At 43.1% G+C, this 27,806-nt stretch overlaps 4 protein-coding genes across 5 annotated transcripts in view; 2 read left to right on the top strand and 2 right to left on the bottom strand.

Moving 5' to 3' along the window:
- The window catches only part of LOC114850884 (NACHT, LRR and PYD domains-containing protein 12-like), a 369,265-nt gene that overhangs the window by 134,349 nt on the left and 207,110 nt on the right, over window positions 1-27,806 (bottom strand).
- Window positions 1-27,806, bottom strand: part of LOC129603679 (uncharacterized) — a 258,884-nt gene that overhangs the window by 162,667 nt on the left and 68,411 nt on the right. The window lies entirely within an intron of this gene.
- Window positions 85-27,785, top strand: LOC114850106 (protein NLRC3-like). Its single transcript, XM_055506238.1, has 9 exons — window positions 85-450; window positions 1,947-2,025; window positions 23,337-23,565; window positions 23,680-25,504; window positions 25,692-25,865; window positions 26,111-26,284; window positions 26,482-26,655; window positions 27,043-27,089; window positions 27,209-27,785. The coding sequence occupies exons 1-9, from the start codon at window positions 383-385 to the stop codon at window positions 27,739-27,741; spliced, it is 3,303 nt and encodes a 1,100-aa protein (XP_055362213.1). The 5' UTR covers window positions 85-382; the 3' UTR covers window positions 27,742-27,785.
- Window positions 3,358-12,528, top strand: LOC129603673 (NACHT, LRR and PYD domains-containing protein 12-like). Of its 2 annotated transcripts, XM_055506251.1 has the most exons (6): window positions 3,358-4,485; window positions 5,017-5,187; window positions 6,311-6,484; window positions 10,986-11,159; window positions 11,534-11,580; window positions 11,700-12,528. In XM_055506251.1, the coding sequence occupies exons 1-6, from the start codon at window positions 3,506-3,508 to the stop codon at window positions 12,215-12,217; spliced, it is 2,064 nt and encodes a 687-aa protein (XP_055362226.1). In that variant the 5' UTR covers window positions 3,358-3,505; the 3' UTR covers window positions 12,218-12,528. The 2 variants fall into 2 exon arrangements, with proteins under 2 accessions (XP_055362226.1, XP_055362227.1); XM_055506252.1 differs by lacking the exon at window positions 6,311-6,484.

Here is a 27,806-nt window from a genome sequence, read left to right as displayed (position 1 = left end):
CCCTGGCCTCTGGTAGAGGACCCGAGCTTGGAAAGTGGATGAGACCACCCGCGGAGGGTGAGAATAGAGTGTGTATATTATGTAATATTATGGGATATTCTACGCAACATTTTTAAGTAAATATACCAACATAATTTCTTCAACAATTACAACTGATGACACACAGAGAAATGATTTGTTGGGTCTTTTGTTAGGTTTTTCTGACTGATCCAAAGTGTAAAACGTCCTGATGATCTGCAGCAGCAGTAGTTTGTGTTTAGAGCCACAGAAATGACTTTGATCAGAGAATTGATCAGTGACTGATGTGATTAAAAAAACATGTGTTTGCAGAGTCCAGAACCAGAGACAAAAAGCAGAACCTCCAGGACCCAGCTGTCTGTCTATGAAGAGTGACCGGTCCATACATGACCCTCTAAACTTCAGTAATGAACCTGGAGCCTCAGACACAAAGTAAGAGACAGTTTCTACTGTGAACTGACCTGATAGAGGATGAATACAAAATGTTGCGTTCATAGATTTCTATTGATGATGCAGAGACTGGTTCAGACTGAGAAAAACAGACTTTTTTTGTAAATCACTTAAATAACTTTACACCTGCTTAAAACTACCAAATATTTTAACATTTACAGGATTTTAACCCCTTTTTAGCAAAACACACAAGTATTTTTTTATTTCAAATAAACTAAATAGTTGATTTGAATGATATAATAATCATATTGTTTGTTGTGTTATGGTATGCTAAGTCACAGACTGTCACAAACCGTCTCAGATGAATGTGACAAAGAGGGAGGACACAGATAGATTCAAGGGTTCAATGTAATATTTAATTAAAGGTAATCAATTAACCAACATGTGTAGGTGATCATATTAGTTTGTATGCAGTGCTTGGATGCCAGTGAAGTAAAAATGAGTGCCTGGGAGGCAGCAACAGGCGCATGGTGTGTGCAGCAGGCGAGATAGGAGGAGAGAGAGAGCGAGGAGAGGACTGCAGGGCCTTTAATACAGCTCCACCTCCAGCACAGGTGTGCTGCATTGATGCCAACACAGCTCCACCTCTTTGTTCCTGCAAATCAAAACACACCCAAACCCAACACAAACCGATGTACAGGCAGAGGCTGTCACACAGACACATCATTGATTAGGTGGTGATGTAGGTGTTACATCATATGGGTGTTTCTATATCAGGTCCCATCGGAGACAAAGATCTGCTGGACCTGAACTTGTACCTGGACCCAGATGTGTGTCCTTCAAGAGTGACCGGGCAAAGGGGGTTATTATTTATTTCCAAAGACCAACCTGTATCAGAGTCACAGGGAGTTGTTGTCACTTTAAATCATTCTGAACAATCTGATGTAAACTTTCTCTGATAAACATTTGTGTTGTTTCTGTTTCTTGATATGGTTGATTTGTGGTTAAAGTGTTGACGTGAAGGAGATGCTTTCTTCACTCTGATCATTGATCAAATCTCCATCCAGCAGTAGCTAAAGCTCTGATCCCGTAGAGGGTCTCAGGGGCTCTTCTTCTAATGAAGTGCTGACATCAAAGAAAGCAGCTGATCATCTCTGATCAAATCTGTTCACTTACTACTGGAGACTTGAGAGTTGTGATGTTCTTGCAATGGAGACGACCGGTGTCGGCACCAGAGCCGACGTCCAACAACGAATGAATGTAGGAAGTAGTTAGATGTTTCTAGTTCAACATATTCCCACTGGGAGCTGCCCAGTACAACCAGTCTGATCCCAGCAGACTCCTGGTTCCACTACTTCAGCCTTGTTCAGTGGGAGGCAGAGATATATGTTGTTCAGAGCTGAGACTGAAGCAACTGACTGACAGTAAACCTTCACTACAGGGAGTCTCTGACTCACTGCTCACATCCAACATCACTTCATGGACCTTTACCTTGTGTGTGTCTCTGTGTGGACTCATTCTTCATGGTTCCTCCACAGAGTGGACCAACAGATCTCAGAGGTTCCCAGTGCTCAGTCTGTCCAGCAGCACCAAACACACCTGAACTCCATATTTATGGTCTGTACATGTACAACTACTACTGTTCATCTGTTGTGTTCAATAGTGTCCATGCTGCACTTTTTAGACCACTGGGTTGTCAGTGTGTCCAACATAGATCTGATGTTTGGCTCCATAGTTTTAGTTGGATCAGGTCATTCATTTAGTTTCTGTTCCAGCTGTTGGAGGACAACATTGTCATATTTGTGAAGAAGGAGCTGAAGAAGATCCAGAAGGTTCTAAGACCAGATTACCCAGAATGCTTAGCGAGTCATAGGGGGGATGAGGAGGAGTTGGATGGTGAGGATGAAGAGCAGAGGAGGAGCAGCAGAGATGCGTTTCTGAAGATCACAGTGAACTTCTTGAGGAGGATGAAGCAGGAGGAGCTGGCTGACTGTCTGCAGAGTAAGAGGATTTATCTCAACACTTAACATCAGAGACACAATCACACATTTACTGATGTGTTAGAGGTTCAGTTGGTTAAATGTGGAGCAAAATCTTATAATCAGATACAGCAAAGTTCTTCTTATCAATAGTTCTAGTGTTTCAGGCTGTTTCATTATGTTTATTACCACAAAAACTTGAATCAAAGAACCAGACATTTGTTGACTCCTCACACTTTGTCTTCTTTGTGCTATGTTAGAACCAAATCCAATGGTTCCAGTACCAGAGCCACGGCCCATCACATATTACCAGCAGATGCTTCAATCAAACCTCCAAGACCAGTTTGTGTTTGTGAAACCAGGCTGGTCAGAAGACGACCAACGTCTGGATGACATCTATGCAGAGCTGTACATCACAGCTGGGCCGGATTCACACATCAACACACAGCATGAGGTCCAACAGCTTGAGACGACACAGCAGAAGCAAAGATCAGCAGAGGAGCCAGTGAAGCCCAGTGACCTGTTCAAACATCCCCCTGGTAAATACAGACGCATCAGAACAGTGTTGACCAATGGAATCGCTGGGATTGGAAAAACAGTCCTTGTGAACAAGTTTGTGTTGGACTGGACCCAACAAAGGTCCAATCAAGACGTGCATCTGATTTTCCCCTTCACCTTCCGTCGGCTGAATCCACTGAAGGGACAGAAGTTTACTTTGTCAGAGCTCATTCATGAATGTATCCCAGAAACTGAGTCCATCAGCCTGGAGGCTCTGAATTACATCTTTACACATCTACAGTCATCAGGAAACAGCAATTATGACAAGAGCAGGTTCAAACTTCTGTTTGTGTTTGATGGACTGGACGAGAGTCGCCTCCAACTGGACTGTAGCACCAGTGAGAAGGAGACGGGTCAACGTGATGTCACAGAGTCCACCTCAGTGGATGAGCTGCTGACAAACCTCATCAGAGGAAAACTACTACGCTCTGCTCGCATCTGGATCACCACACGACCTGCAGCAGCCAATCAGATTCACAGAGACTTTGTTGAGGTGGTGACGGAGGTCAGAGGGTTCACTGACCCACAGAAGGAGGAGTTCTTCAGGAAGAGATTCACAGATGAGGAGCAGAGCAACACAATCATTATCCCACATCAAGAAGGCACGAAGCCTCCACATCATGTGCCACATCCCAGTCTTCTGCTGGATCACTGCTACGGTTCTGGAGGATCTGCTGGAAACCAGAGAGGGAGGAGAGCTGCCCAAGACCCTGACGGAGATGTACGCAGAGTTCCTGGGGTTTCAGATGGATGAGACTAAAGACAAGTACGGACCAGAACAGAGCAGCAACTACATCAAGTCATTAGCTAAACTGGCTTTTGAACAGCTGCTAAAGGGAAACTTGATCTTCTATGAGGAAGATCTGAAAGAGAGCGGCATCGATGTCAGTGGAGCCTCAGTGTGTTCAGGAGTGTTCACAGAGATCTTTAAACAGGAACGAGGGAGGAAAACCAAGGACAAGATGTTCAGCTTTGTTAATCTGAGCGTTCAGGAGTTTCTGGCTGCTGTTCACATGATGCTCTGTTACAACAAAGGGAGGATGGAGGAACTGCAGAACTTCCTAGACACCTCCAATGCTGCTTTGGATGTTGTCCTGAGTAGAACCATGGAGAAATCACTTCTCAGTCCAAGTGGTCACCTGGACCTGTTTGTTCGCTTCCTTCATGGCCTCTGTCTGGAGTCCAACCAGAGAATCTTAGGAGGTTTGCTGGGTCACACAGAGAACAGTCCAGAAACCATCCAGACAATCATCAACAACCTGAAGGACATGAACAGTGATAGAATTTCTCCAGACAGAGGCATCAACATCTTCCACTGTTTGATGGAGATGAACGACCACTCAGTCCATCAGCAGATCCAAGAGTTCCTGAAGTCAGAGAACAGATCAGAGGAACTCTCCTTGATCCAGTGCTCAGCTCTGGCCTACATGCTACAGATGTCAGAGGAGGTTCTGGATGAGTTGGACCTGAACCAGTACAACACATCATGGGAGGGACGACAGAGACTGATCCCAGCTGTGAGGAACTGCAGAAAGGCTCAGTAAGTCCAACGTTAATGTGATCATTAATATTCTACAGCAACATGAAGCTGAGGCCTCAGTGTTAAAGAGAAACACTTCACACACAGAATCTAAAAGTTCAGAGTAAAAACACTACTGGTTTCTAGAAAACGTCTTTGTTGAGGATCAGATCAAAGCAGCTGTAAAGTTAGTGAACATCAGGATCTTCTGTCTTTCTTTGCCTCATTGAGCTTTAAGTCAAATCCAACAGAGAAACTTTAGCTCTGAAGAGTTTCTGCTACTGTAAAAGCTTTTGACAGTTGACATGTGATCAAAGCTGCAGGTCGTTTCTTTCAGTGGATGAAGCGTCTGCAACAAGTTTCTATGATCTGTCTTTGGTTCTTCTGGTTCTGTCCAGACACACATTGGTTCTAATCTCTGCGATCTGGTGGAACCAACAGAGCTTCACTTCACTTTGTGATGGATGAGACCAACTGAGCTACAGCTGCTTCAGCATCAACATTCATTAAGTCATTTCACATTTATAGACTTTATATGTTCTGTCATCACAGACTTTCTGGCTGTGGACTCATAGAGACTCACTGTGAAGTTGTGGCCTCAGCTCTGAAGTCCAACCCGTCACATCTGACACATCTGGACCTGAGTAACAACAACCTGCAGGACTCAGTGAAGGTTCTGTGTGCTGGACTGAAGAGTCCTCACTGTCGACTGGAGACTCTGAGGTCAGTGTTTTTCCTGGTTCATGTTTTTCAGCTCGTCACTTCAAACGTCTCCACTTAAAACTGAAGAATAGACTCATGTGTCAAAAACCTGCATGAATGGAATCTATAAAGTCTATGAAGCTCATGAACAGAAGTTTGTGACGTCTTTTTCTTTAAATGTGACACAGCAGCAGAGACTCAGAACAAATCATGTCTCCACATGTTTGAAGGATCGTCTCCATCAACAGGCGACACTTCAACCTGTGTGTGATGCTTCCTGTCAGACAATGATGTCACTTTGTAGAGACACAAGCAGGAAACAGGAGCATGAATATGAGGCTGCAGACATGTTGCTACAGAAGGTTCTAGGTTCCATGTAGAACCAGAGGAGAGAACATCCATCTGACTGGGATCAGTTCTAAAGATGATTCACTTCATCAATAATGGTCAGTTTGGAGTTTGATCCAAACATTAGTCTGAACATTTTCCATCAGACCACACAGAATAGTTCAGATTTAGAGAGAAGACGATGAATGAAAGGAACCAGATGAAGTCTTTGATCCAACAAGTCTGGTTTTCTACTAGTTTCAGCAGCAGCTTGTGAATCAGTGCTGACAACACAAGCAACAACAAGTCACTCATTTTACACTAAACATCAGTGATCAGGACAAATCTGACACACAGAACTAAATAGTTATGTGAAGCTCATTAATGCTCATCAATCACCACAGACAGTGAATGATGTTTGATTGGAGGAGGAGCAGAGAAGATGAAATGAATTCTAGCAGCATCACAGAACCACCTGCAGCAGGAAGCACAGCTGTTCCAGAGGAGTGGAGAAGGTCAAAGGTCACTGACAGCTTGGATCCTATGGGGACACTTTGGTCCACACTAAAGCATGTGTGGAGTCAGTGTCTCTGTCCTCTGCTGGTGACGAAGCCTGAAGTTCACTGGTGTTTATCAGAGTTTAGACAGGAACATTTTTAGTCAGGATCATGTTGTTGGTTCTGTCTCCATCAAGACGACATGGAACAAACCAATGAATCACAATAAAGATACAAAGATGTTGTTAATAAAATCATGACAACACCATGAGACACTGAATGGTTTCATTTCCATCTTAACTCACATCTTCATGTTTCAGACTGAGTGTGTGTGACCTGTCAGAGAGAAGCTGTGAAGCTCTGTCCTCAGCTCTCAGCTCTCAGTCCTCTAGTCTGAGAGAACTGGACCTGAGTAACAACAACCTGCAGGATTCAGGAGTGAAGCTACTGTGTGCTGGACTGAAGAGTCCTCACTGTCGACTGGAGACTCTCAGGTCAGGATTCATGAAGCTAAAGATCATCTGAGAAATATGCACAACACTCACACTCTCATTGTCTGTAAAGTCCTTTAATGAGCTCAAACTACAGAACCAAGTTATTAAACAGGCAGGAAGTCTAAACTGTGGAGGATCAAATAACTCTTCACATTTCTGTGTAAACTCTTTAATCACATATATTAAATGAGATGTGAAGTGATTTCAACTCCTCCATCTTTGTTTTACTGGTTGTTCACCAGCTGTGTCAGTGTGTGACAGATGATCGGATCACATTTCAAGTAGGGACCTATTAAACAGTTCTTAGTGTTTCTCTCCACTGTAGATGATCAAATGTGCCTCTAATCCAAACTGTAGTATGTAAGTGCAATGACATGTATAGCCGGCTGTCATCGCTCCACCGCTGGTTGTCTAGTTGGTGTCCTGCAAACGGTGTGGGCTTTGTGGCTAATTGGAGCACTTTTTGGGGAAAACCTGGGCTGATTAGAAGAGACGGCGTCCATCCCACGTTGAACGGAGCCTCTCAGCTCTCTAGTAACATGGCCATGTTGCTTAGTCTCCCCACTCCGTGACAACTCAGAGTGGAGCCCAGGATGCAGAGTCGCAGTCTCTCACGCCTCTCTGCATGTTCTGTACAGCCGCCAGCCACTCTTAGTCTTAGTTATCGCATAGAGACTGTGTCTGATCCCCGACCACCTAAACTATACAAGTCACAAACAAATCAAAGAGGAGTGACTTACCAGAAATTAATAAACATCAAAACAGTTCCTCTTACAGAACAAAGTAACAGTAAGTTAATAAAATGTGTTTTATTAAATTATTAAATTATTCTGTTCTGTCTCACTGAAACCTGGCTGCAGCAGGATGAATATGTTACTTTAAATGAGTCGACTCCAAAGAGTCACATTAACCATCATGTTCCAAGAAGTACAGATAGAGGCGGAGGAGTAGCAGCAATTTATAACTCAGATTTATTAATTACTCCTAAATCTAAAATAGTAGTTATAGTTATAGTAGTTATAACTCATTTGAGAGCCTCACTCTAAACCTTTCTCACCCAGACTCTAAAACTCAGAAGCCAGTTGTGTTTTGTATTGTTTACCGTCCTCCTGCTCCATATTCGGAGTTCTTAACTGAATTCTCTGAATTCTTATCTGACTTAGTTCTTAGCACAGATAAAGTCATTGTAGTGGGAGACTTTAACATTCATGTAGATGTTGACAGTAACTGTCTCAGCACTGCTTTTGACTCCTTAATAGAGACTGTTGGTTTTACTCAGCAGGTAAATGAACCCACTCATTGTTTTAACCACACCCTCGATCTTGTCCTGACATATGGGGTTGAAATTGATAATTTAATAATTCTTTCCCAAATGCCTCCGTTATCTGACCATTTCTTATTATGAATTTAGCATAGTTGACCTTACAGCAGCTAGAAAAAATTGTTACTATAGTAGATGCTTATGTGACAACGCTGTTGCCAGATTCAAGCAGATGATTCCATCATCTTTTGCCTCATTATCTTGTAGCTGCACAGAGGAGAACAGTCACCTTAATCCTTATGAACAGGTTGACTGTCTTGTAGTAAAAAGGCAGTAAATCAGAGGAGGTTAGTCATGGTATAACTCAGATCTGCAGCCTAAAGCAAAGGACTAGACAACTAGAACGGCAGTGGCGTTCCAACAAAACTGCAAACTGGAAGGACAATCTAATAATATATAAAAAAGCACCTTGTGCTGCTAGAAAAACATATTATTCCTCCCTAATTGAGGAAAACAAAAACAACCCCAGGTTTCTTTTCAGCACTGTAGCCAGGCTGACAAAGAGTCATAGCTGTGTTGAGTCTACTATCCCCTTAAATCTCAGCAGCAATGACTTTATGAACTACTTTACTAATAAAATGATCACCATTAGAGAAGACATTCAGCAGCAACTTCCTCCAAATGACAGAAAGCACTGTCTAGATCCATCAACTTTAAATTTACCAAATCCTCTGTCTTACCTAGACAGCTTCTTCCCCATAACTCATATGGAGTTAACCTCAATAATCAACTCTTCCAAGTCGTCAACTTGTCTTTTAGACCCAATCCCAACCAGATTACTCAAAGAAGTTCTACCTTTTAATCAGATCGTCCATAATAAATCAAATCAACCGATCTTTACATTTAGGCTATGTACCACAGGCTTTTAAGGTAGCTGTGGTCCGACCTTTATTGAAAAAAACTTACTCTGAACCCTGGAAAACTTGTCCGGATCCTGGGCTGGCTCTGCCAGCCATTATGGTTTTACCCTGGACAACACCCTCTCCCTCACCATGCCCACTATCTCTCTTTCCCTCTGGCAATCAGCCCAACTTGCCACACCTGTGCTTCCCCTCTGCCTCACTTGAGAGATTCCTGCAGCCCAGCGCTCGGTGCTGGATCATTATCACCTCATTACCCCATGCTGGTAGTGTCAGGTTGGTTACTGCTTTGAACTGTTGATGGGCTCGGTTGCCGGTCGGTCATGCGTTGCTTGGCATTTAAGAAGTGCAAAGGCATCCAACTGGTGTTTCACGTTTTGCAGTAGCCTTCGTTGTTCATGCCATGCTTGCATCCGACCTCAAGCCTGTTCCTGACCATCGTTTCCTGAGTTCTGCCTGATCCTTGTCTGTAATCGTAGCCCTGTTTGTCTGGTAACGATCTCGCTTGTTTTCGACCTGATTCTGTCTTGCACCCAGTCTGTACCGTAGCAGAGTCTGCCTGTGAACAAACCCTGCTTGTTTTTTGACTTTTTTCCTGCCTGCACCCAGTCTGTATTGTCACCGAGCCTTACCGTGTATGACCCTGCCTGAACTGACCTTGCCTGAGTAAGAATAAAGACAGTTTTATTTTACCCAACCCTGTCTGGAGCTGTGCATGTGGGTCCGCCACCTTAAACGCACTTGACAATGTGCATGTTATATATATATATATATATATATATATATATATATATATATATATATATAAACTGATTTGTTACTTTTAGGCTGGACTACTGTAACTCCTTACTCATAAAATGTCCCAACAGCTCCCTAAAAAGCCTACAGCTTATTCAAAATCTAAGTCAAAATTTCTTAGGACTTAGAAATTTCAAAATTTCTAAGTCCTGTCAGAGCCAGAGCTCTGACAGGACTTAGAAAGTCCTTAGAAAGAGAGATCACATTTCTCCTACATTAGCTTCTCTGCACTGGCTGCCTGTAAAATGTAGGATAAAATTTAATTCTCCTACTCGCCTACAAAGCACTTAATGATTAAGCTCCTTATCTTAAAGACCTTATAGTTCCTTATGCTTCAAGCGGAACACTTCGTTCTCAGAGCGCTGGGCTACTTGTGGTTCCTAGAGTATTTAAATGTAGAACGGGAGGCAGAGCTTTTAGCTACCAAACTCCTCGCCTCTGGAACCCGCTACTTCTTCAGGTTTGAGAAGCTGACACACTCTCGACCTTTGTGGATTGTTAGTCACAGGACCCATCTCTTATTTAGGTTGCAATAGACAGACTGCTGGGGGAATTTATACAGTAAGCTCCTATGTTTCCTTCTACCTCTTCTGTCCAACATCCTCCCATTATTGTTCTATGTTCAACTAACTAATGTTCTAAACTAAACCTATGTTCAACTGTCTCTTTCTCTCCAGTAGTTGTGCTTCTCTCCCGCTCTCTCTCTCTCTCTCTCCCCCACTCTGTCCTCACCCACAGGTATCATTGGACTCAGAGCCTTGTGTCTGTGATGGGCAGCTGCAAATCCAACCATCCTGCCTGTGCTCTGTTGTTGCTGTGCTTTTCTCTCTCTATTCCCTCACCCCAACTGGTCGAGGCAGATGGTCCCCCACATCCAGCCTGGTTCTGCTGGAGGGTTCTTCTTCGTTAGAGAGGGAGTTTTTCCCTCTCCACTGTTGCTATCAAATTGAAGGGCTTGCTGTATGTGGGATCTGTTGGGTTTAGTTGGGAGGTTTTAAACCTTACTTTGTAAAGTGCCTTGAAATAACTTTGTTGTGATTTGGCGCTATATAAATAAATAAATTGAAAAGAAAATCAAAATCCAGCTGGGGAGATCGGGACATACAGCAGAGGTTTAATGCAAAGATTACACAATCCTCAAGTTGCTTCTGCCTTGTGAGTTGATCTCTGTCATGGACAATAAAAATGTAGAGATAACACAAAGAAACACACACACCGGCACAGAGCTAAAAAGCAACACAGGCCAAGAAAGTTTTGAGCAGTAAAGCAGCTGAGTGTGATGAGGTCATAAAGATGGGAGTCGATAGCGCAGGGAGAGGGGAAGTGTGAGGAGAAGCAGCATCCAAGGCGGATTAGAGATAAGAGAGTCCACACGCTTGCTGTATGTGGGATCTGTTGGGTTTAGTTGTGTAAGGTCTTAACCCTTACTTTGTAAAGTGCCTTGCGATAACTTTGTTGTGATTTTGCGATTTGTAAATGAAATTCAATTGAAAAAGTGTGCTTTAACATTGTGTGTGTTCAGGCTGTCAGGCTGTCTGCTCTCAGAGGAAGCTTGTGTCTCTCTGGCCTCAGCTCTGAGCTCCAACCCCTCCCATCTGAGAGAGCTGGACCTGAGCTACAATCATCCAGGAGACTCAGGAGTGGAGCTGCTGTCTGCTGGAGTCAAGGATCCACACTGGAGACTGGACACTCTCAGGTATGGACACAACTACACACAGTGTCTGATGGAGGAGCAAGTAGGGATGTGGAGCATTATGAACTGAGAACCCAACCTTGGAGTGTGTGATAATAAACACATTTAGACTTTGCTTCCTGTGGTGTCACATTAGTTTAGTGGTGACAGAGTGAGACTGAAAGCAGGTGTCTGACACCAAAAGTGATGAAGTTAAAGCTTTTCTCCACGTCACCTCCTGCTCCGTAGATTCCAAGATAAGGATCCAACTCCTTAGTTGTTGCTGAATGTCCATCCCTACATACAAGCCTCCATCTGAACACAATCCTACAACAGTGTGTGTGTGAGAGCCATGTAATGTCCATGTCTGCATGTCTCTGACCCCCTCCTCCTTTCAGGGTGGAGCCTGGTGGAGTCCAATGGTTGAGACCAGGTCTGAGCAAGTGTAAGTGTGTTTTTACTGAGATCAGCAACATTCAACCATCTTCAAACTGTCATGAGTCGTCATCAAACTGATGATAGATCAATAACTGCAGCTGAATTGTGTCTTGTTCTCTCCATCAGATTTCTGTCAACTCACCATCGACACAAACACAGTGAACAGACATCTACAACTGTCTAACAACAACAGGAACGTGACACTAGAAGAGGAGGATCAGTCATATCCTGATCATCCAGACAGATTTGACTGGTGTCCTCAGCTGCTGTGTAGTAATGGTCTGACTGGTCGCTGTTACTGGGAGGTTGAGTGGAGAGGAGACGTTGATATATCAGTGAGTTACAGAGGAATAAGGAGGGAAGGAAACAGTAAAGACTGTTGGTTTGGTTACAATGATCATTCCTGGAGTCTGTTCTGCTCTAATGGTTGTTACTATGTCAGTCACAATAACATAGAAACATCCATCTCCTCCTCTGTGTCTGACAGAGTATCAGTGTATGTGGACTGTCCTGCTGGTTCTCTCTCCTTCTACAGAGTCTCCTCTGACAAACTGATCCACCTTCACACCTTCAACACCACATTCACTGAACCTCTTTATCCTGGGTTTGGGTTCTGTTCTCCTGGTTCCTCAGTGTCTCTATGATGTCAAAGTGAGAGTTTGATCCTGTCAGAGAAATGTGTCACTCTTGAACATAGTTCAGTCTGTTCATGTTTGTCTCGTTTTCAGATTCATGTATTAAACCAGTTTCATTCTGAACCAGTTCTAGATGATTCCTTGTGAACTTCTTCCTCCTTCGTTCTTTAAAGATGGAAGCTCTGATTATTCCGGGTTCAAATGTTGATGACTTGTTGTGAAGTTGTTTTCCAGTGAATATCAGGAGGTTTGTTCCTGTCAGAGAAATGTGTCCCATTATCTTTCATTTTTCTGTTATTAAAATAAATTGCAAAAATGTCTCTCATCAGCTCCTTCGTTTACAGTTGATAAATAGTTGTGTTGCTCACATTTCTTCATCTTTATTGACTGTTAACACACTGATCATTGATCAAACCTCCATCCAGCCAGTAGCTAAAGTTGATTCCAGATTGTGTGCTATAATATAATAAACAAACATGTATGTAACCTTTAACTGTCTGTTTTAGTCAATTAAATTTTAGTTTTATTCAAAATTCTAGTTAGTTCTACTTCTCAGTTTCATAAGGCCTCATTTCCACTTCTCTGGAAACGCAGGGGGGACACGGCCCCCCCTGGAGTCCCTTCAGGACTGTTGAGTGATCCAGGAACCAGCAGTGCCCAGGATTCGATCATGAGGTCTGCACGCCTTTCGACCTACGCTCATCGTTTTACCCAATACACCAATGAGGAACCCTTCACACTTGGAGATGCTTCTGGCGTGCTTTTAAGCCTGCACTTTGAGAGCAGCATCTAAAAGCTTCTAGAATCATGCAAAATTTGAACTTTCAACTTCACAAGAACAACCTTTTAACTTCTGAGCCACTGCTCTGTTCAGGTTGTGACATGTTCAATGTTGTATTTATAGTTTATTTGGACAAAAAGAACTTGAAAGCATCTACAGGTATGGAGGACTTGAACCAACAACCTGTCTTTACAGCAGCAGCATCTTATCTCTTGGAATACTATGGTTAAGGTTGTATTTACCGTTTACTTCACAACAAGACCTTAAAAACATCTAGCATTATTTTGGGATTTAGGCCTTCAATAATAAACCTTGTCTCTATTCTTTTTGATCTGATGTCTTTTACTCTACTAATGAGTCATGACAGTCAGTTTTAAGTTGCAGTCGCATTTGTCAAATAATACTATTACATGAGTGTGGTGGAAATTTTCCATAAAGAAGCAGATGAGAGAGTTGTCCTTTTGTGCGATATATTGAAATAATCAAGAAAATAAAAATAATGGGGAAAGCAAATAAAAAGCATGGATGTTGATCGTGCACATCAACAAACCTGGGGAGATCAGTGCACACACCACGAAGGTGTGATGCAAAGAGCCCACGATCCTCAAGTTGCTTCTGCCTTTTAGCTTCTCTGTCCGACTAGGGTGGAATGTCTTTCTAACCCAATCAAATTACATGCACCATCTCCTCCCTGTCGCAGTGTGTGTGAAGATATTTACATTCTCACACCTGAATCGCTGACGTCCAACTATCTGTGAGAAAGGAGCACCAAGTCTCAACAGACAGAGACACAACTCCCTGACCTTGGGTTTGGGAGCTAGAGTTGAGATTCTATCAGGCAGAGACAACCATTGAACAATGTAGGTCAAATGTCAAATGCATACAGTAAGACAAAACATAAGATATTAATTGCAGAACATAAGTCATAAATCATATAATAACTGCATAGAAGTAAGGAAGAGACAATTTTTCCCATAACACTCCCCCCTTTTGATTACACATTAATCAAACCATAAAGGAATAAAAATTGTCAACATCATATTCTGTAATAATAAAAGATCCTTGCAAATGAAACAATAAGGGTATTAACTCATCAAGATTCAAAATACACCTTCACATAAAATGCAAGTAACTTAGGGACAAAAGGTTGGGAGCTGTTTTTGGTGGATAGTTATACAAGAATAACCTCTGTATTGGCATGCGAAGAAAATGAGCCCATACCATCGTCAAAGTCATTAAGTGAGTTAGAGTTGGGGTTTTTGAACATTGCATTGTGTCATTTGATACGAGAGTGTTGCTGGGGTCGCACGCATGATGAGACCTTTAACCAGTGGGATAACGCAAAAACCAAACAAGAGAATCACAGCCATCTCAATGATAAAGGAAACAGCTGCGGACATGAGAACAGATTTCCATTTTCCAGACATTTCGTCTAGCCAATTCCAAGGGAAAGACCCTATACCAGAGTTAGCCGAGATTCTGAAGGCCATGGAGCGCCTTCGCCACAGTACCATTAGAATCAGTGTTATTCAGGATGTAAGTACAACATGCGTTTCCAAACATAACACAAACGCCTCTTTTCTCTGCTAACAACGTGTCTATGGCAATTCAATTGTAATGTAATAAATACAATTAATGTATGATAGCCATAGGTTTCCGGTGGGGTTCTGTTTCATATAATCTTAAGATAGATTTCATACTTTCGGATCTTTAATTGTACATTTGCGTCTAGAGCGAATAGGAGATTCAGGGATTTAACCAGAATGATGATGCGTTTTGTCTCATAACCTCTGTCATCTGTAGATGAAGGATAAAAATTTTTGTAGCAGTGAATAAAGTGATTGTGAGCAAATTAAACACCAAATCAACTTTAGGATATTTAAACTCAGTGTTGTGAATTATGTGAAATGTTCTCATTCAAAAATAGTGTGTAAAGTTACATGGAAACATCATATGATAAAGGCAATAAACATAAAATGAAGTCTAACACAGCAAGGTTACAATTGATGTCTCGTAACAATCTGCTTCTTCCTGTTGAACAGTAGCGTTAGATTGTTTCCAACCTGTGTGTTGAAGTATTGATTGTCCGTAGGAGTTCTTCAGGTTGTGATCAGCTGATCACAGAGACACTTGGGATTCGTTATCACCGCCAGGTTTCCTCCCAATGTCGTCTGAGTCACTGTCACTCCCGTGATGTGAAGAGTCTACACGTCGTCCAGCGTCGGCAACTCAAGGCTGCTCGTGTGTGTGTTTTCTCAGGAGCGTGTGTGTAGATGTATGGTCTGATAGTGTGATTCACCGGCGCAGCTTCAGGCGGCGCTTGGCTCACACCTTCAGCTGAATGGTCAACGCAGCCTCGCCTCAGTGCGTGTGTCAGCACAGCGAGGGTCGTCCTTCTCAATTCTTTTCGTCAGTGGTGGTTTTCTCTGTGGGATGTAGATGGAGGGTCGTCTGTTGGATCCGGGACCTTCCTGCAGTGGCTGGAGTGGATCCAAGTCGCTCTTTCTGTGATCTTTACAGCCGTGTGGGTCGTCAGAAGGACCTGGAAGGGGCCTCGCCACCGTTTGGAGTCCCAGTGCTTCCTCCTGAAGTCATTAACGATCGCCCAGTCCCCTGGTTGGATGGTGTAATGGTCCTGTCGCCTGTTTTCACCTGTTGGAAATCTGAATTGTGGGGAAAAGGTGTTTGGGCGGCACGGCTGCCATCAGGCCCAAACCAGACTCCATGGCTACTGGTGGAACCATTCGTCTGCCAGAGTCTGCGTTCCTGTGAGGTAGAAAATGTTTAAAGCACAGGGAGAGAGGAAGGAAAGGATAGAGAGAGTTGGAGAGAGGAAACAAGGATCAGGAGAGGAAACAAGGATCAGGAGAGGGAGGGGTTGTTGGGCAGTGACCTTCGCAGCAGCGTCTGCAGCTGCATGTCGGCAGAAACAAAGTCATCACTGATGTTGTGAGTCGGACAGTTACAAACAGCATTAGCTGTAGGCAGCAGGACAGCGTCCAGCAAAGCAGCAACCTAATCGTGATGTGAGATGGGTTTGCAATCATACTTCAAAAGCTTCCTATGCTTCCACAGAGCATCTGTGAGTCTGTGTAGATGGTAACAGACTCTCCTTCTGCTAGTTTAATAGCTTCAGTCAATGTGATCAACTCTGCAGCCTGAGCAGAGTAGTGTCTTAGCAAAGTGCCAGACTTCAAGACGACCTCTTGATAGTAACGTTCAGCATGTTGAGTAAGGTGGTGTTGTATCTAAGCCGTCGAGCTGTGGAAAGATGTGATGTTTTTCAAAAGAATCAAAGACACAGTATGAGGACAAAAGAACAGAAGTCGTACAACCTGATTTCTCATCCACTGTTTGAGTGAAAGGTCGCGTAGGGTCAGATCAGGAAGACCCAAAGTAGGAGCCTGAAGAGCAAGCATGAGGTCAGTGAACGTTGTTCAGCCTCAGACGTCCACTTGAGACAAGAAGTGGACGATGAAGATGTCTGCATCAGAACCCTGAGTGGGGCCTCAAAGACATTAAAGTTAGGAATGAAAGTCCTACAATAAGAACAAAGACCTAGAAAAGACATCAGCTGTTTTTACGTGCACGGTTTAGGCAGGTTTCAAATTGCTTTAACTCTGTTGGGTGAGATGGATTTGCCATCAGCTGTAATTACAATGACCCAGAAAAATAACCTTTGTCTGAACAAACTGTAATTTAGACAGGCTCTTTGTGGCCTGTAGCATCCAATGTTTCGGTATCTTAGTGGTGTCTGCAGTAACGCCATCTATGGCTCCTTTAAGAGGGTGTTGTTGTTTACATGGTCTGTGGTCAGATTTAGGTGTGATGACCACTGGTTCACATCCTCTGATCAAACCTACATCATGTCTGTGTGTGAGCCACAGGGAAGCAGGGCTTCCTGTGAGGCTGAGTGTTGGGTCAGAGCGTCCTCTGAAAAATAAAAACAAAAGCATGTAGTGGGTGTCATTAGAATGTGGAGGTACCAAGTTCACTGTTTGCTGCACATGACAGGCAGAATAAAAAAGTTTTCTAAAAGTATGCAAAGTAGGTGAATACGTCACATGGGGTCAGACGTCGTTCACCAGTCTCCACCCCGTTGACATCTGTTCACGAAAGGACCCACGTCCTGCGTCTGTCTCCATCATGTTTTCACAGAGGGACGTGTGGAACTGTAGAATAAACATCAAAATCTTTTTGTTCGTTAGTAAAAGAAATCGCAAGCGCAGACCTGTGTTCATCCCAAAAGAGGGAAGTTGAGGTCAGTTTGTCAGTTTGTGTGTGTGTGTGTGTGAAATCATAAACAAGCTGTGATGCAGCCTGTGTGAGGGCCTCAGTTACAGCCCCCCCCCCTCAGCAGCCAATGATAAGAGCACAGCTGAGCTGAAGTTAACAGCAACAAAAGAGGGATTATTTAGAATGTCTGTAGATGTCACCTGCACTCCATCTGGAGTGGAAATCAATCAAATACTTAAACTACACGTGAGATCTCTTCCTAAAAATTTAACTGGGCACAAGTTTGAAAGCGAAAATGAATGTTAAGGTGTCTTGCTGCAGATGTTGCACAAGACAGTGAAACAGTAAGTTTTTCTTTAATAGTCTGGTACGTACAGTAATTATTATTACTTCTCTCTAATAGTCGTCTTCCCTTTAATAGTCATTAATAGTCTGTTTCAGTCAGTTTCAGTCAGTTTCAGTCTTCGTATAGTCTGTTTTGTTTTTCTACAGTCTGGTTTTGTTTTTCTACAGTCTGGCCAGACAAACCTATATTGTGCACAAGTATTTTTAGAAACATGAAGGATTTTATTACTGAATTTGTTGCAAGTTAAAATAGTTTGAACCCATCAGACTGTAAAGTCATGCAGCAGTTGTCATTTAGCTGTTTGTCATCATTTTAAAATCACTCTGTGGGATTTTTTTAAGCAAAAAGCAATTCTTCATTGCAAGCAGATAAGCATGAACATGAATTTGAGCGTGTATCAGCTGTAAGCGTGTTTCTTCATTGCGTGTATGAATGTGTGTGTGTGTTTGCGGTACCGTCTTGTACGTCACGTGAAAAGGAACCGTCACCTTCCTCCTTCCCCAACCATCAGTCTCATGTGAGCGCCAGTGGGTGAAGCCTTTCAATGGGACAGTTGTTCCTCGATGACAGACCTTTTCTGGATCCTCGAATGCAGCTCTATTGGGCCGATCACGTCTGAAGCCTCTCCTGTTGTTTCAACCAGTGTCTGTGTCAGAGCACGTCTTCTCTGCTGTTGCTCTGTCCTTGTTTTCCTTTGCTGATTGTCATAAGCAGGTGTCTGTCAGACACACACGCTTGTAGTAGCTGGTTCATCTGATGAGCCCAGAACGTGATGGCTGCAGACGTTGTGGAAATCACTGAGGCGTCCATGCTGTGGTCTGTGTCCTCCAGCTGCTGTGGTGTCAGAGCTTCCACCCTGTTCTGGTTGTTGGTCGGCGCTTCTTCTCCTTTGGTTCTTCTGCTGATGGTGGGAAAGGAGTCCAGATCCGGATTTACCCTCATCGTGCTCAGTTCTGCATTAGAATAGAGAGCAGAAACAATGGGAGCATTTGCTCTTGGCATGATATGTGTGTGGTGTATGTGTGTGTGTGTGTGTGGCAGAGTGCAAACAATTCTTCCCCAGAGTTGTTATCTCTTTTTTTCCTGTTACTCTCATCTCTCTTTTGTTTCTTTTAGGGCTTTAGTTTTGATAGTTTTGCTTTTTCAAGTATTTTCTTTTGTCTCTATTTTTTCTTTTAAGGTGCATATGTCTTTTACACAAAGCGATTCTCCTTTTGAACCCATAACCAGTTTCCCACTCATGGAAACATGAAACGCACTAATAACCATATTTACTTTAATTACGTTTAGTTTTGTACGGTTTCTGTCTGGTGGTGAAGACTCAAATTGCCCCGAACCCGTCTTTCAGAGTCCGGCGGTTTCCTGCCTTAGATTTTTTTGTGTGTTCCGGCCGGAAACCTTCCCAAAATGCCTTTTTATCGGACGTCTCCGTAAAAAGGGAACCAACCTGATCTGGCGACAGAGCCTTTTACAAAGTATTTCCTCAACGTTAGGCCCCTCTAGGCCCGGGTCCTTCGTATCTTGAAAATACTTCACTCTGCGAACGCGCTCCCTCTTTCAGAAGCCGTCTTTTATACTCAGTCCCCCACATGTGGACCACGCACAGATCAAAAAAAACATGTCTGTATCCTCAGTACAGACGGAAGCTCGGTTCCACGAGCCAACCCTTAGCAACCGACATCTCACCACCCAGAGCAGACTTTCACCTAATTAAGAACATCTATTATTGGGATTTTTTCCTTTTTTCTCGATCTAATTAATTTTCCTAATCAAATTTAGTGTTTCAACCGAATAGAAGATTTCTTTCCTTTTTTTTTCAACCAATTGAAATGTTTCAGCTAAATTAAAAATAAAAGTTCCAATCTTTTTGTTTTTCCCAAATCAAAGGAATCTCTCTCACCGAGCCGAGCCAAATTAGGATTTGAGTTTGAATCTGAGTTCGTGGAGCAGTCCTCCCACTCAGAACTGCCGTAGAGGTTTGGAGGCTGAGCGACCCTAGTCCTCAGGACTATCGTCCCTGGTCACACCGTCCAGACGACCTGTCGCGGGATCCTGCCGACAACACCAATTTCTGTGGTGGAAATTTTCCATAAAGAAGCAGATGAGAGAGTTGTCCTTTTGTGCGATTTATTGAAATAATCAAGAAAATAAAAATAATGGGGAAAGCAAATAAAAAGCATGGATGTTGATCGTGCACATCAACAAACCAAAAACCAGCTGGGGAGATCAGTGCACACACCACGAAGGTGTGATGCAAAGAGCCCACGATCCTCAAGTTGCTTCTGCCTTTTAGCTTCTCTGTCCGACTAGGGTGGAATGTCTTTCTAACCCAATCAAATTACATGCACCATCTCCTCCCTGTCGCAGTGTGTGTGAAGATATTTACATTCTCACACCTGCATTGCTGACGTCCAACTATCTGTGAGAAAGGAGCACCAAGTCTCAACAGACAGAGACACAACTCCCCGGCCTTGGGTTTGGGAGCTAGAGTTGAGATTCTATCAGGCAGAGACAACCATTGAACAATGTAGGTCAAATGTCAAATGCATACAGTAAGACAAAACATAAGATATTAATTGCAGAACATAAGTCATAAATCATATAATAACTGCATAGAAGTAAGGAAGACACATAGAAATAAGGAAGAGACAATTTTTCCCATAACAATGAGTGGTGTGCTTGCGTGCACTTTTATACCAGACGGTAATGTGTAATTCAGTATGAGCAAAGCAGCTTTAAATGCTGAGTGCGATGTCGCGTCTGCCACTGTTTGCACCCAAATCAACAGCAGCACCTTGACCCGCTAGTTAACCTGTCTCTCCCTCCTCTACAGCACTGGTTGAGAAAAGCTGTCGGAGCGATGGTCAGACACGCTGACAGCAGCTGAAACAAGCAGGAGGGAAGCAAACGTCAGTTAACAGACGAACCGCAGATGAGACAGCGGACAGTATCCTTAAAGGTGCAGTACCGCCACCTATCGGTCATATAGTGAAACTCATCTTATCGTACAAATTTAATCCGCTCACTTGAATGAAATATGAACGAAAGCTTCAGTAATGAACCTGGAGCCTCAGACACAAAGTAAGAGACAGTTTCTACTGTTAACTGACCTAATGGAGGATGAAGGCAAAATGATGTGTAAACCACATCTTTAAATCTCCCTGCCATTACACTATAAAACAATACATTCTGTGATGTCAGCATTTCATCTTGAAGGAAAGAAGTGATATTTGACATTTTCATTGTATTCTACCAGATCCAGCCTCTTTCCCATTGAAGGCTGGTGTGTGTGTGTGTGTGTGTGTGTGTGTGTGTGTGTGTGTGTGTGTGTGTGTGTGTGTGTGTGTGTGTGTGTGTGTGTGTGTGTGTGTGTGTGTGTGCGCGTGTGTGTGTGTGTGCGTGCGTGTGTGGTCATATTTTGTTTGAAGACTTAGGGATGCTGTGTCTTTTAAGAAGTGCTTGAGTAAATAAATGGTCCCCTGACTTTGTTGTACACAATAACACAACACCAAAACAACTGTTAGCTTTATATAACTGTGTAGCATCAACATATGCTGGGACAGAGATAACGTTAACTCTGAACTCCCTGAGCAACATTTCCGTCCTCTGGTGGAAGCAACACGTGTCCTCGCGCGTTTCATTATGTTCTTTTGTGTTGCTCATGAATGTTAAAAAAGATGTCATATTCTTCTGTAAGTGCTGTATGCCATGCATACATACTTATGTACTCCAGTAAGGTACGTAGACCGTATGATTGTGTTAGTATTACAGGAGTATGGGGTGCCGAATGTAAAAGGTGCACCTATAACTAGTTTTGTCAAATTTAACTAAATGACACGTTTTCTCACATTTAGTTAAATGTGGAAAAGTCTAAATATAAATGTTAAATGTTAAATCTAAATTTATATTTTAAATCTAAATGTTAAATGTTAAACCTAAATGTTAAATGATCGCCGGGTGTAAAACTGAATATTTAAGTAGCCTCCACCCCCTACGATCCCAGATCAGTGACGCGGACTCAAACACCTCAAACAGTACGCATAGCTCCGCCCACATCTGACTCTGGATCGGTGCACGAAAATACTGGAGAGAAGCCTGAAGTCGAAGCCATCATGCCCGTCAGCTCCGACTCCCTCCCGTTAGCGGAGATTGAACGGGCTGTAACGGCAGGTGTGCGGGCTGAGGCTCTGCTTCAAACTGCCGTTCTGTCGTAAACACCATTAATGGGGAGTTAAGTAGGTTTAAATAGAATATTTCTGTGGCGCCGGTGGAGAATTAGTTGGCTAACTATACTAGCTAGCAGAAGTTACGTCCAGGCTAAAAACAAAAGTTTCCAGATCAGATGTGGGCGGGGTTTGCACGTACTATTTGAGGTGTTTGAGTTCGTGAGACTAGCGCTGTTTGAGGGTAGGGGTGGAGTCTACTTGCACATTCATGAATATTCAGTTTTACACTCGGCGATTATTTAACATTTACATTTAACACTTAACATTTACATTTAACATTCACATTTACATACATTTAGACTTTTGCACAGTTAACTAAATGTGAGAAAACATGTTGTGTCATTTAGTTGAATGTGAAAAAACTAGTTATAGGTGCTCCTCTTACATTCAGCACCCCATACAGGAGCTCAACACCACAATAGTTTGATCGCTAATGTCCAGATTCATTCTTGACAGATCTCCTAATTGTTATTGGAATGTGTTCTTACAGTGTGTTATTAGGTAGTAGAACAATTTATCATGTGAGAATAGTTTAATTGTATTGGCATTTTCAGAATTACTTATGAAACCTTACATGATACTCACATGCATTTGATTTTGTTGTTTAATCATTCTTAACCTTCATATTGATTTGAATGATAGAATAATCGCACTGTGTTTGTTATGTTATGGTATGCTAAGTCACACACATCATTGATTAGGTGGTGATGCAGGTGTTACATCATGTAGGTGTTTTCTATCAGGTCCCATCAGAGACAAAGATATGATGGACCTGGACCTGGACCTGGACCCAGCTGTGTGTCCTTCAAGAGCGACCGGTCGAAGGATGCTGATAATAATTTCAATGACCAACCTGTATCACAGTCACAGAGAGTTGTTTTCATTTTAAATCATTCTGAACAATCTGATGTGAACTTTCTCTGATGATAAACATTTGGTTTTTGTTCTGGTTGATTTGTGTTTGAAGTGTTGATGTGAAGGAGACGCTTTCTTCACTCTGATCATTGATCAAATCTCCATCCAGCAGTAGCTAAAGCTCTGATCCTGTAGAGGGTCTCAGGGGCTGCTCCTCTTTTAATGAAGTGCTGACATCAAAGGAAGTAGCTGATCATCTCTGATCAAATCTGTTTATTGACGTCTCTACATGAAGGTTTGGGTCAAATGTCTTGAAGCTTCTTCACTTGCAGCAGTAAATTTAAGTTACTACTGGAGACTTTGTTTGTGATGTTCACTTCATCACTTCATGGACCTTTACCTTGTGTGCGTCTCTGTGTGGACTCATTCTTCATGGTTCCTCCACAGAGTGGACCAGCAGAGCTCAGAGGTTCCCAGTGCTCAGTCTGTCCAGCAGCACCAAACACACCTGGACTCCATATTTATGGTCTGTACATGTACAACTACTACTGTTCATCTGTTGTGTTCAATCATCTCCATGCTGCACTTTTTAGATCAGTGGATTGTCAGTGTATCCAACATAGATCTGATGTTTGGCTCCATGGTTTTAGTTGGATCAGATCATTCATTTAGTTTCTGTTCCAGCTGCTAGAGGAAAACATTGTCACGTTTCTGAAGAAGGAGCTGAAGAAGATCCAGAAGGTTCTGAGTCCAGATTACCCAGAATGCTTAGAGAGTCAGAGGGGGGATGAAGAGGAGTTGGATGGTGAGGATGAAGAGCAGAGGAGGAGCAGCAGGGACGCGTTTCTGAAGATCACAGTGAACCTCCTGAGGAGGATGAAGCAGGAGGAGCTGGCTGACTGTCTGCAGAGCAGTAAGAGGATTTATCTACATGATCAGAGAAGCAGTCACATATTTACTGATTTGTTGAGTTAAAATTCTCATTCTTCTATCTTCATGAATCGTAACCATTTTCTTGTTCATTCAGGATCTTCTGCTGCACTTTGTCAGGGTCAACTTAAATCTCGCCTGAAGCAGAAGTTCCAGTGTGTCTTTGAAGGCATCGCTAAAGCAGGAAAGCCAACCCTTCTGAACCAGATCTACACAGAGCTCTACATCACAGAGGGAGGGACTGGAGAGGTCAACAATGAACATGAGGTCAGACAGATTGAAACAGCCTCCAGGAAACCAGACAGAGCAGAAACAAGCATCAGACCAGAAGACGTCTTTAAAGGCTCAGCTGGAAGAGATGGAGCCATCAGAACAGTGATGACAAAGGGAGTGGCTGGCATTGGAAAAACAGTTCTAACACAGAAGTTCACTCTGGACTGGGCTGAAGGCAAAGCCAACCAGGACAGACACTTCACATTTCCATTCACATTTAGAGAGCTGAATGTGCTGAAAGAGCAAAAGTTCAGCTTGGTGGAACTTATTCATCACTTCTTCAGTGAAACCAAAGCAGCAGGAATCTTCATTTTTAAACACTTTAAGGTTGTTTTCATCTTAGATGGTCTGGATGAGTGTCGTCTTCCCCTGGACTTCAACAAGACTAAAACCCTGACTGATGTCACAGAGTCCACCTCAGTGGATGTGCTGCTGACAAACCTGATCAGGGGGAACCTGCTTCCCTCTGCTCACCTCTGGATCACCACACGACCTGCAGCAGCCAATCAGATCCCTCCTGGGTGTGTTGACATGGTGACAGAGGTCAGAGGGTTCACTGACCCACAGAAGGATGAGTACTTCAGGAAGAGATTCAGAGATGAGCAGCAGGCCACAACAATCATGTCCCACATCAAGACGTCACGAAGCCTCCACATCATGTGCCACATCCCAGTCTTCTGCTGGATCACTGCTACGGTTCTGGAGGATCTGCTGGAAACCAGAGAGGGAGGAGAGCTGCCCAAGACCCTGACGGAGATGTACATCCACTTCCTGGTGGTTCAGACCAAAGTGAAGAACATCAAGTATGATGGAGGAGCTGAGACAGATCCACACTGGAGTCCAGAGAGCAGGAAGATGATTAAGTCTCTGGGAAAAGTGGCTTTTGAGCAGCTGCAGAAAGGAAATCTGATCTTCTATGAGTCAGACCTGACAGAGTGTGGCATCGATGTCAAAGCAGCATCAGTTTATTCAGGGGTGTTCACACAGGTGTTTAAAGAGGAAAAGGGGCTGTATCAGGACAAGGTGTTCTGCTTTGTCCATCTGAGTGTTCAGGAGTTTCTGGCTGCTCTTCATGTCCATCTGACCTTCATCAAGTCTGGAGTCAGTCTTTTGTCAGAACAACAATCATCACCACAGTTATCTGTGATTAAACATATGATGATGAAACCTTTTATGATGAAACATGAATATACACCGTTCTACCACGTTGCTGTGGACAAGGCTTTAAAGAGTCCAAATGGACACCTGGACCTGGTCCTCCGCTTCCTTCTGGGATTTTCTCTTGAGAAAAATCAGACATTCTTACAAGGTTTGATGACACGAATGAGAAGTAATTTACAAACCAATCAGGAAACAGTTCAATATATCAAGAAGAAAATCACAGAGTTTCCTTCTGCAGAGAAAAGCATCAACCTCTTCCACTGTCTGAATGAGCTGAATGATTGTTCTCTAGTAGAGGAGATCCAAGACTATCTGAAATCAGGAAGTCTCTCCACAGATAAACTGTCTCCTGCCCAGTGGTCAGCTCTGGTTTTCATCTTATTGTCTTCAGCAAATGATCTTGAAGTATTTGAGCTGAATAAATTCTCTGCTTCAAAGGAGGCTCTTCTGAGGTTGCTGCCTGTGGTCAAAGCTTCCAACACGGCTCTGTAAGTATTTTGTAAAGCTTCTAAATGTTGAATGTACTATTTATTTAATCAGTACTGTTTTGAATGAGAGACATGAGTATAAATGTGATTACCTTTCTCTGCTCAACTGAATTTGCGTAGCTTTTTTTTTTTAGTGTTGTACATGTTTCATTTTGATTACAATTTATGTCCATTACTGTCTCACCAGACTGAGTAGCTGTAACCTGTCAGAGAGAAGCTGTGAAGCTCTGTCCTCAGTTCTCAGCTCTCAGTCCTCTAGTCTGAGAGAACTGGACCTGAGTAACAACAACCTGCAGGATTCAGGAGTGAATGTTCTGTGCGCTGGACTGAAGAGTCCTCACTGTCGACTGGAGACTCTTAGGTTTTATTTTTATTGTTTTTCAAATGTGAGTGTTTTCAGATGTCAAACCCTTAAAATAAGAGATTAAACATTTTAAACTTACTTTTATCCTCCATCAGTTGCTTGTTCTAGCAGTTTTTTTTAAATAATGTGTATATTTTATGTATGTGTGTATATATGTTTATATAATGTGTGTACTTTAAGTTAAAGTTAAGATGTGAAAAATAACATTGCATTGTTTATAATTTTGTCCACCTCTGTCTCAGCCTGAGTGTGTGTGACCTGTCAGAGAGAAGCTGTGAAGCTCTGTCCTCAGTTCTCAGCTCTCAGTCCTCTAGTCTGAGAGAACTGGACCTGAGTAACAACAACCTGCAGAATTCAGGAGTGAATGTTCTGTGCGCTGGACTGAAGAGTCCTCTCTGTCGACTGGAGACTCTCAGGTCAAGATTTTTCAGTGTGTTCTTTCATTTGACAATCTTTTGTACTTCATATTTTATGGTTTAAACCAGAAATGTTACTCATTTGATTGATTTTATTCTAGGTTTGTCAATATGTGTCTCCATCAGGAGTGGTTGTAGTATGTGACTTAATGATGGTGTGTAACTGTGACCAAGTCTTTGTTGTTTTGTGCCAGCAGGCTGTCAGGCTGTCTGCTCTCAGAGGAAGCTTGTGTCTCTCTGGCCTCAGCTCTGAGCTCCAACCCCTCCCATCTGAGAGAGCTGGACCTGAGCTACAATCATCCAGGAGACTCAGGAGTGGAGCTGCTGTCTGCTGGAGTCAAGGATCCACACTGGAGACTGGACACTCTCAGGTATGGACACGACTACACACAGTGTCTGATGGAGGAGCAAGTAGGGATGCGGAGCTTTATGAACTTAGAACCAGACGTTGGAGTGTGTGATAATAAACACATTCAGACTTTGCTTCCTGTGGTGTCACATTAGTTTGGTGGTGACAGAGTGAGACTGAAAGCAGGTGTCTGACACCAAAAGTGATGAAGTGAAATGGAGAAGTCAAAGCTTTTCTCCACGTCACCTCCTGCTCCGTAGATTCCAAGATAAGGATCCAACTCCTTAGTTGTTGTTGAATGTCCATCCCTACATACAAGCCTCCATCTGAACACAATCCTACAACAATGTGTGTGTGAGAGCCATGTAATGTCCATGTCTGCATGTCTCTGACCCCCTCCTCCTTTCAGGGTGGAGCCTGGTGGAGTCCGATGGTTGAGACCAGGTCTGAGCAAGTGTAAGTGTGTTTTTACTGAGATCAGCAACATTCAACCATCTTCAAACTGTCATGAGTCATCATCAAACTGATGATAGATTAATAACTGCAGCTGGATTGTGTCCTGTTTTCTCCATCAGATTTCTGTCAACTCACCATTGACACAAACACAGTGAACACAGACCTACGACTGTCTAACAACAACAGGAAGGTGACATGTGTGGAGAAGTATCGGTCATATCCTGATCATCCAGACAGATTTGACATCTGTCCTCAGCTGCTGTGTAGTAATGGTCTGACTGGTCGCTGTTACTGGGAGGTTGAGTGGAGTGGAGGAGTTTATATATCAGTGAGTTACGGAGGAATCAGAAGGAAAGGAAACAGCAAAGACTGTTGGTTTGGATTCAATGATCAGTCCTGGAGTCTGTACTGCTCTGATCATGATTACTCTGTCAGACACAATAACATAGTAACACTCATCTCCTCCTCTGTGTCTGACAGAGTATCAGTGTATGTGGACTGTCCTGCTGGTTCTCTGTCCTTCTACAGAGTCTCCTCTGACAAACTGATCCACCTTCACACCTTCAACACCACATTCACTGAACCTCTTTATCCTGGGTTTGGGTTGTTGTCTCCTTGTTCCTCAGTGTCTCTGTGTGATGTGTCATGGTGAGAGACTGATCCTGTCAGAGAAACGTTGTCACTGTGGAACATAGTTCAGTCCGTCTTTTTGTCATG

This window comes from Betta splendens, chromosome 24 (genome assembly GCF_900634795.4).
Source record: "Betta splendens chromosome 24, fBetSpl5.4, whole genome shotgun sequence".
Lineage (NCBI taxonomy): Eukaryota > Metazoa > Chordata > Actinopteri > Anabantiformes > Osphronemidae > Betta > Betta splendens.
Note: the sequence above shows the minus strand (reverse complement) of the source record. Positions and strands in the feature narration are given on the sequence as shown.

Coding starts and splice junctions, on each gene's coding strand:
- LOC114850106 (XM_055506238.1), top strand. CDS start 383: ATGAAGAGTGACCGGTCCATACATGACCCTCTAAACTTCAGTAATGAA. Junction 2,026..23,336: donor ACCTGAACTCCATATTTATG/GTCTGTACATGT, acceptor TTTCTGTTCCAG/CTGCTAGAGGAAAACATTGT. Junction 27,090..27,208: donor GAGACCAGGTCTGAGCAAGT/GTAAGTGTGTTT, acceptor TTTCTCCATCAG/ATTTCTGTCAACTCACCATT.
- LOC129603673 (XM_055506251.1), top strand. CDS start 3,506: ATGAGGAGCAGAGCAACACAATCATTATCCCACATCAAGAAGGCACGA. Junction 6,485..10,985: donor TGTCGACTGGAGACTCTCAG/GTCAGGATTCAT, acceptor GTGTGTGTTCAG/GCTGTCAGGCTGTCTGCTCT. Junction 11,581..11,699: donor GAGACCAGGTCTGAGCAAGT/GTAAGTGTGTTT, acceptor TCTCTCCATCAG/ATTTCTGTCAACTCACCATC.